The 9,730-nt window shown below is 39.8% G+C and overlaps 1 protein-coding gene across 3 annotated transcripts in view; it reads left to right on the forward strand.

Moving 5' to 3' along the window:
* Srpx2 (sushi repeat containing protein, X-linked 2) overlaps window positions 1–9,730 on the forward strand; it is a 29,268-nt gene that overhangs the window by 15,778 nt on the left and 3,760 nt on the right. For all 3 annotated transcript variants that reach the window (XM_004643331.2, XM_023703458.1, XM_023703457.1), the window contains exons 4-9: window positions 3,434–3,625; window positions 6,442–6,618; window positions 6,909–7,035; window positions 7,201–7,322; window positions 8,657–8,836; window positions 9,278–9,411. In XM_004643331.2, coding sequence (XP_004643388.1) covers window positions 3,434–3,625; window positions 6,442–6,618; window positions 6,909–7,035; window positions 7,201–7,322; window positions 8,657–8,836; window positions 9,278–9,411 — 932 coding nt within the window. The remainder of the gene's footprint in view (window positions 1–3,433; window positions 3,626–6,441; window positions 6,619–6,908; window positions 7,036–7,200; window positions 7,323–8,656; window positions 8,837–9,277; window positions 9,412–9,730) is intronic.

Genomic DNA, 9,730 nt, shown 5'->3' on the forward strand with positions numbered 1-9,730 from the left:
GATTGCATTTTTGCTTTTCTCCAGCCTTCCAGTATTTTGCCTTTAAGCCAAGATTCCTCTGGGCCAACAAAATTAAACTTATGTACAATGGGTTGGCCTCTCTTACTGCCTCAATAGTTGCCCTGAACTTTATATTTCCTTTTACCATGTTGCTTCCTCTATCAGTTTTAATCAGATATGTACTTTTCTTGACATAATACAGAGGAGAAACAAAATGGAAGTGATTGTTTAGGTCTCAGCCATCCATATGAGGTCTTTGTGATGTATTACGGCCTTACAATCAACAGTTCTGCAACATAATGCATAGGAAATTTTTTGTAATTTGGAGTTCGTATCTCTAGACACAAGTCCTGTCACTGCCGCAAGATCAAACCTAATTGTGATGGTCCCAAGTGTGGTGCTGATTGAAGAACACTTTTTCCTGTGTCATCTTTCTTTATTCTGAAACTACATTTAAGCAAATGCTCAAGTCTTCCTCTAGTCCTCTAGCTTCTGGGGCGCTTTCTTGTAAAGCTCCACTTTCTTCTCCCTAGCATTTTGGAATCAAATCAGCTTGCATGATGCTTTAGCTTTCCTAAGCCTAGGCAAACATATCTGTGCCATGCTATGTAAACATTTTTGGTCAGGTGGCCTTTCACTGGTTTATATATGTCCCATTAAAACTCGAACCCACTGAAGAGTCATTCATTGTGTAAAGCCAATAAAACATTTTTATGGTGCCTTTATGTTGTAATGGCCCTGTAACCTTTTGTGCTCAGGACTGAACTGGGATTAGACTTTTGTTCTTAAACAGACTTTTTGATGTCACATCTGTTTTCTCAAATTTACATTTTCATGTTATTTTAAAAATATTTGTTTTAAATGTCCTCTAGTAAAATGTATGTTCTTTGATGTAGAGTACTGTGAGTTGTTTTATTTTTATTATTATTATTTTTTTTGTAGAACCTGGGATTGAACTCATGCCCTTGCCAGGGAAGTTCTTATTCTACTGAGCCACCTCCCTGGCCCAGTACTGTGAGTTTTAAAAAAAGCATTGAGTGAAATAACTACCACTATAATACGTAACAGTCACATCATCTCTAAAACTTGCCCAGTGCTGCCCCTTGAGGGTATCCTTTACCACTTCCACTGGTGTCTGACAAGCACTGATCTGTAATCTGCCCCTGTATTTTTGCCTGTATATGTCCCTATGACTTTTTCATATAATTGGAATACATACTATGGTATGTAAGCTTCTGAGTTTGCCTTTCTTAACTTCCCCAAATTCATTTGAGATTCATCTGTGTTATTGCACATGTAAGTATTTCATTCTTTTTTATATATTTCATTTTATAAAAATCCCATAACAAAATGATAAGAGAATAACAGCAGTTAATATACTCTACAGCATTTTCAGAGTACTTATTCATAATAAAAGATATAGACAAAAAGATTTTCTCCTATGAAAAAAGAAACTAATAGATAAACCTCAGTTAATTTAACCACCCATAATGTCATTTGAGTTGTTCCCAGCATTTAGCAATTATTAATAGAAGTACTTTAGCATTTGTGTACAGAATTGTGTATGGACACAACTTTTCATTTCACTTGGGTAAATACCTTAAGTGGGATAGCAGAATCACACAGAAAGTGTACCTCTCTTCATAAGAACATTTGCTGTTGCCATTATAAGAAACTATCAAACCATTTTCCAAAGTGGCTGTTGTTGTATTTCTACTAGGCATTAATGACATTTCCAGTTTCTCTCCATATTCTGCAGCACTTGGCATGGAAACTACTTTTTAAATTTAGACATACTAGTGGGTATGTTAGTGGCATCTCATTGTAGTTTTAGTTTACATTTCTTTGAAACTAATGATGCTAAACATCTTTTCACATGTTCATATCTTTCGCCCATCTTCTAACGGGACTGCTTGCTATTATATTGCTGAGTTTTGATAGTTTTAACTATATTTTAGTTGTTAGTCCTTTCCTAGATATGTGATTTGTAAATATTTTCTCCTACTTTGTGCCTTGTTGTTGATTTCTTAAATGGTGCTTTGCACACAATGGAAGATTTTAATTTTTTTATGTATTTGGTACAGGGTCTCCAGGGTCTCACTACATAGATGAGACTCATAGTCATTCTCCTGTTTTTAGCATCCCAAGTGCTGGTATTACAGGTGCACAGTACCAGGCCCAATCTCAGTTGCCAGCTCAGTGCGCCCCGGGGACAGGGCTGGCACAGCACACCAGGGATCAAACCCTGGCCATTGTGCTCCACCTAAACAGGCACTTTAGTCTACTGATCTATTTGGCCGGCCCCTAAGATTTTGACTCTGTGTGTGTGTGTGTGTGTGTGTGTGTGTGTGTGTGTGTGTGTTTTAGTACAGGGTCTATAAGGTCTATGGGATCTCACTATGTAGATTGGACTTGTAGTGATCCACCTGTGTTCAGCCTCCCAAGAGCTGGGATTACAAGTGTGTGCCACCATGTCCAGTCTCAATTACCAGCTCAGTGTGCCCCGGGGGCGGGGCTGGCACAGCAGGCTGGGAATCAAGCCCCAGCCACTGCCTGCATCTGCCTAAACAGGGGTTAAATCTGCTCAGCTATTTGGGTTTTTTTCATAATTTTATTAAGAGACAAATAGCAATGAGACAGTTTCAAATCAAATTAGTAGGACAGTTTAAATAATTAACACACAGCATACTGTCTTTCTAGTGGTTATTTGATGTACAAGATGCAGACATGATATCCTATTTACAAACACTATTAGAACAAATCCTTCTATTCATTGAATTAAGAGAATGTAGCTATATATCTATCCTAACCATTTTGAATACACAGATACAAAATGGTCATTCATCTGTATCCCCTTTTTTGTTTAGTTCCATCATTTAAATATTATAGGTGTGTGAATCAGCAAAATATGCCAAAATAGTCCAGTAGTCCATAATAGTACTGGGTCTTCCACTTGATTGGCAGTGTCAGACCTGCCCTGAAGGCATCCTGAGCAGCACCCCCCCCCAAAAAAAAAAGATTTTGACTTTTAACAAAGTGAAATTTACTGATTTTTTTTTCATTTTATGAATTGTGCTTTCGTATCATGTCTAAGACTCCTTTCTTTACCTCTAGGACTCTGAGATTTTCTCTTATATTTGCTTCTAATATTTTATACTTTTCCTTTTTACATCTAACTCTGTAATTCAAGTTAATTTTTGTATAAAGTTGGAGACTTAGATTATGTTTCTTATATATGCAGCAGTACCACTTGTTTAAAAAAAACTTCACATAATTGTTTTTGTACCTTTGTCACAAATCATTTTGGCATAGTTGTGTGGGTGTATTTCTGGGAACTCTATTTCATTTCATTGATTTATGTGGCTGCCCTTTCACCAACTCTACACTGTCTTGATGACTGTACTTCTAGCTCACCTTTCCTCTATTCATACAGTCCCTCGGTGGTGTTATACATTCTATATCCAAGATGGAGAAGCCACATGCTACTCACCGAGGGGAAGGAATTACCACAGCAGTCTAGGCACACGGTGTGAGCTCTCCTGTGACCGTGGCTTTCGATTGATTGGACAGAGGTCAGTGCAATGCCTGCCAAGCCGTCGTTGGTCTGGAACTGCCTACTGCAGACGTAAGTTCTATGTGTGCACATGCTGATGTGTGCCCATGAGGAAAGCTTACCAGCCAGCCACTGAGAATATACCTCTGAAGGTGTTACTATGTCCTTCTTCCAGGTACAAACTGGAAGTTTTCCATAGTCCCTGCAAAGCCTTTCCTCACCCTTGCATCCCACTTTTTTCTGTCCCTGTGGTCACTGTCCAAGCAAATGAGCACTTTAGTAGCAGCCATTTCTGCGGACTCAGGAAATGCAGGAGTACATGTAGAAGGCTAAGACTTGTCCCTGAGGCCTGATGTGGACCTGGGCTACCTTTTAGAGCTCCCAAATATATATAGTCCTACAATATCCTCTTGGTGTTCAAATGCTTTACTTCCTGGCCTATAACCTTAGAAGGCCTAGTCAGTACATCTATGAAACATCTGTTATTCTTCATTCTCTTCTGTAAGTCAGAAAGAAGGCACCCTAAGTCTAAAATATAGAGATGCTGATACATAAACATCCCAAATCATGTCTCCATTAAGCTTCCAAATCCTTATGTTTTATTCAAGGTCCACAGCCCATCTACTTTTAGTGAGTAAGCTTTATCTGTCCATATGTCCATCAGTAAATACGGTCTGTAGGATATCCATGTGTGCATAGCCCTGCATTGGTCATTTCAGGAACTCCATGCTTCAACAACCCTCTGGTTGTTTATAGACTAATGAGACATAAAGCCGAATGTGTGCACATGTCATGTCCCTAGACACAAAAATCCTAAGCATTCAGAGAAAAATGAAGTTGGTCAGAGAAGATGCTTCAGAGGAGAGGAGATTCATAATATCTAGAGAGAAGGAAGTCACTACAACCTTCGGGGTGACTGTAATTAAGTTCTTTTAGGACTTAGGACCCATACTTTCCCAAATGAATTTAGATAGACCTGATGAAATTGAGACATGTAAGGCTATAATTTATAAACAAACATAAAACAAGTTAAAAGAATAGAAACACACATGTTTCTCCAGGTGTGTAGAATGAATTGATTATTATATTTGAGTACTAAATCTACTTTTGACCTTCCTCATAAGAGACAAAGAGCAAATGCTTTGGATCTATGTCTTCCCTGTCATATAACATTAGGCAAACAGTCACCTGAACAGGTAAACCTTTTATTTGGCTCTGATTTCAATGTGGTCATTTTTGCATAGGTCTTTTCAAAACAGATACTGGGAACAGAAAAGGCAATAATCTAGTCTGGTTTGACCAAAAAGCAAATCAACATGGTTGACATAAACTCTTTATTCAAATGATCAACAGTTGAGTTGAAAGGATTAGAATTTAGATAATCTAAAGAAGTATATAGCTTTATTTATTTTAAGTATCAGGTATCTTAACATTCTAGCATTCACAGACTCACAATGAGTTTATGGTAAAGTTCTCTGGTGTATATAATATCTAAAGCACATGATCCTCTTTTATCAAATACCATGACCTGGTCCCCAAGGCACTGGCCTGACTTCCTTTGTCACTCAGATAGAAAGCTAGCCCACTCTCGCATGTAAGGCAGTCTCAGTGAAGAAATGTCTGTACCAAAATTATATTAAAAAAGGAGATTTATACATAATTGTTTCTTACCTATTAACATAAAGATCTTATGTTTATTTTCTTGATTTTAATGAATCAAAGTTACTTTTCATCTGTATTTTAGGGAAGAGTCTACAGGGTGTTCAGGGCCTCACTACTAGGTCAGACACGTAGTGATCCATCTGTTTACAGCCTCCCAAGAGCTGGGATCCCAAGGCATGCACCACCACACCCAATCTCAATTGCTGTCTCAGTGCACCCTGGGGGTGGGGCCAGCATGGCAGGCCCAGGGATCGAACCTCCCCCTCCCCAGGCCCTGTGCCTGCTTGCAGGAACTTTAATCCACTGAGCTATTTGGCTGGCTGAAAGTCAGTTTTTTTTCTTTGTTTTGTTTTTGCGGTACCAGGAATTGAACTCAGGACCTTGTGCTTGCCAAGCAAGTGTTTATTCTACTGAGCTATCTCCTGGCCCCAAAGTTACTTTTATTCTTTATTCTTTTTGTTTTTTTCTGAATTCTGTCACTAATATTAATAAAACATTATTTTAAAAACAAGCATTAAACATGCTCAAGAGCATATAAGCATTTGAGGAAAAAGAGACAAAGCTAATAATTGCTGAGGCCCTAAATGGTCCTCAAGGATTATATGTATCATCTCTTTGAATCCATACAATTAGTGTGGTATCTATATTTTATTGCTAAAAACAATGGGACCCAAATGAGACAGAGAGACGAGAGATGAGCCAATGCTTCAAGTCACAAATCAAGTAAGAGGTGAAGCTGGCATGAATGCTCACATCTGATTCAGACTTCATGTGCTTGGACAAGTAATTTGTTTCTTTGATACAACCTTCTGTTTCTCAATAGTGCTTCTGCACTTTATAATAAAAAGATAATTAGGGAAAATAGCAGTTAGGGACAAAATTCTCAGGGCAGTTTGGGTCAGGTTTCTGAATTTTCTGCTGTCTTTTTTTATTTTTTAGGGAAGGGTCTACAGGCTGTTCAGGGTCTCACTACTAGACTGGACTCGTAGTGATCTACCTGATTACAGCCTCCCAAGAGCTGGGATTACAGGCACGTGCCACTATGCCCAGTCTCAATTGCCATCTCAGCGTGCCCTGGGAGTGGGGCCAGCGTGGAAGGCCTGGGAATTGAACCCCCAGCTGCCGTTTCTGCTGTCTTTGATATGGCTCTTCCTGCGCTAAATGCCCAACCCTCACTTCTAAACAGTCCTATAGACCACTGTGTTTGCCACTTGGTTCTCTCTTAGAGATAAGATGCCATGCACTACCATTTATCACTAGCGGCACCTACACCTGCACAAATGGGGTGCTTCTTGACTCCCGCTGTGACTACAGCTGTTCCAGAGGCTTCCACTTAGAAGGTGATCGCAGCCGAATCTGCATGGAAGATGGACGATGGAGTGGAGGCGAGCCTATATGTGTAGGTAAATGCTGACTACCCCCAATTGACTTGCTGCAAAGAGCCACCCTACCATTATGTACCCAAAGATGTGAAATTCTAGCTGCAGAAAGCATTCCTATTCATTGTGAGTGTGGCACCGTGAGCCTATGCTTAATAAAATGATTATTTTCCCTAAAGTCAGGTTTACTTCCCCAGTTTCCATAAAAATTTGAACTTTTAACCTACCTTGTAGTGTGTGGTGTTGCTTCAATAAGATCCCTCTAGGGAAGGTAGGAGACCCATGAATCAGCATTCGCTTTTTGACCATGGCAGACATTGATCCCCCCAAGATCCGTTGTCCCCATTCACGTGAGAAGATGGCAGAGCCAGAGAAACTGACTGCTCGAGTATACTGGGACCCACCCCTTGTGAAAGATTCTGCAGATGGTACCATCACCAGGTGAGCTTAAGCAGCACTTGGCACTCATCCAACCTGCGTCTCCTAGTCCCTCCAGCTTCTCACACTGAAACTGCTGCCCAGACTAAGGTTACCATGAGTATGTGTCTCAGACCTCAGTTTTAAGTATCATTTTCTTCAGTAGCTCCTTCACCCTGTCTTATCCAGGGTGATACTTCGTGGCCCTGAACCTGGTTCTCAATTTCCTGAAGGAGAGCATGTGATTCGTTACACTGCCTATGACACAGCCTACAACCGGGCCAGCTGCAAGTTCATTGTGAAAGTACAAGGTCAGAAAGAACTCTTCAGTTGCCATACTGCTCATTATTCCTGCTCTGCTGTGATTTTCCAAAAGCCCCCAAAGATCTCTTCTTTATGCCTGAAGCACACTTCACTTCTATTGGGGGCAGGGTCAAGTTTATGAAGGAGGCTCATTCAGAAAGCCTACATTACACGTACGTACACAAGTTAGAGAAAAATTAACTCTCTCACAGGACTTTCTCATTCTCTTAAATCTAGATAAAGTTCACCAAGAATATTCTGCATCCATTTTATTATTGGCCTTCAAAATGATCAAATTTAATCAAACTTCATTCAGAAATTGGTTTGTTGGCTGCGTGATTGTTCCTCCTTGCTTTGTATCACATTTTTTGGTTTTACTTTTCTCATTATAAAAATAATTCTTGGGGGGGGGCCTGCCCCCTAGCTCAGTTCTTTAAGTGGCTGCTTCAACAAAGCAGTCAGGCTTAGGTTGCTGTGGTTCAATCCCCACAACTCCAGCCAGCCAAACCTGCCCTGAAGGCATTCGGAGCCAAATCAATCAATCAATCAATCAATCAATCAATCAATCTTGCACATCACTATACATTTGAAAAATAAAGAAATATTATAAAAGAGAAAACTGACCATCATTCACAGGTGGTTGCTGTTAACCTTGTGATATTTTTCTACATCTTTTCTCCAGACATATTTTAAAAGTCATTGGATTATCTCCAATCATACAGCACTCTTTTTCACTTTTCATTCTATCACAAGCAATTTTCTCACGTTCTTTAAAATTTCTTCAGGAATATTTTCAATTGTAGCATAACAATATACTCTAAGGCCTTGTCATGATTTATTTAGGTCTTCCAAGTTATTACAATTCCTTTGATTTATTTATGTTAATAAAAGCAATTCTAGCTGGGATATAGCTCAGTGGCACAATGTCTACCTGGCAAGTGCAAGGTCCTGAGTTTGATTCCCACCAGCACCACCCCAGAAAAAAAAGAAGCCAAAACAACAATTAAAAAAAGATTAAGTATTTCTACAAAATGGTCTTCATTACATGGGATGCCCAGAAAGTCAGTTGAAATAGATAACAATGTCTTTTTATAAGTTGATAGTCTTGTGATGATAATATATTCACTTGTGTTTTAAGACATAGTAAACCTCTGTGTGTATTTCATATTTAGTTTTTCAAGAAAAAAGTCTGGCTCCCTACCTGGCCATTGGGAACACAGAAATCCCCTTCATTCTCATCCTCCCAGGTCTCCTGCTCTAAATAGCCTTGAGTGGGTACTTTCTTAGCCTGTACTACCTACGAGATACATGATTACACCTAATTTGAGCTCCTCCCTCATAGTGAGACGCTGCCCAATTCTGAAACCGCCTCAGCATGGTTACCTCTCCTGCACCTCAGCAGGCAACAATTATGGTGCCATCTGTGAGTACCACTGTGATGGCGGTTATGAGCGGCAAGGAACTCCTTCCCGAGTCTGCCAGTCCAGCCGCCAGTGGTCAGGATCACCACCTACCTGTACTCGTGAGTGAAACTGGGAAATTGGGCATGTGGATATGGTGATCAAAGTTACTTTGGAGGGTACTCCCATGCAAAGGATTCCAATAGCAATGTACATAATGAAGAATGGGAGTTCTGAGATATCTTTATTATTTTTTATTTTTATTTTTTTGTGGAACCAGGGACTAAACTCAGGCCCTTGTGCTTGCCAGGCAAGGGCTAATTCTACCGAGCCGTCTCCCTGGCCCCGATATCTCTATTTTAAGGGCTTTCTTCCATAGAATACTCCTACCTCAAGAAGAAAGGCTTAAAGTCATCCAGGTTTTATTTTCCAGAATTTTTCCTCAGGGAAGGGAGAAATGACTGGAAGGGCTAACCCAAATGATTGGAATGCCTTGAGATGTTAGGTTATCCTTGCAGGTTGAAGAAGTGCATACTCTGACTGGCTATCCACTTCTACCTTAGCCATGAAGATTAATGTCAATGTCAATTCAGCTGCTGGTCTCCTGGATCAATTCTATGAGAAACGACGACTTCTTATCATCTCAGCTCCTGATCCTTCCAACCGATACTATAAAATGCAGATCTCTATGCTGCAGGTAAGACCTACTACTCTAACGCAGGCTTAACTTTTTTACATTACCCCCTTATATTTTGCAAGTCAAATAATTGCTTCCTGAAGCATAAATCCTGCTCTTTCAAACTTTTTATTGGTAGTTTTTGACCAGTTTTGACCAAAGACACAGGGAACACATTATTAAAAATCACTGTTTTTTGACTGAAAAGACGGTAAGGCCACAGGAATGGTAGACGTGACTTGAAGAGGATGAGGCAGAAAAGGAAACAGAGCCCCAGTTCTGGAAAGAAAGAAAGAAAGAAAGAAAGAAAGAAAGAAAGAAAGAAAGAAAGAAAGAAAGA

This window comes from Octodon degus, unplaced genomic scaffold, assembly GCF_000260255.1.
Source record: "Octodon degus isolate 3935 unplaced genomic scaffold, OctDeg1.0 scaffold00171, whole genome shotgun sequence".
Lineage (NCBI taxonomy): Eukaryota > Metazoa > Chordata > Mammalia > Rodentia > Octodontidae > Octodon > Octodon degus.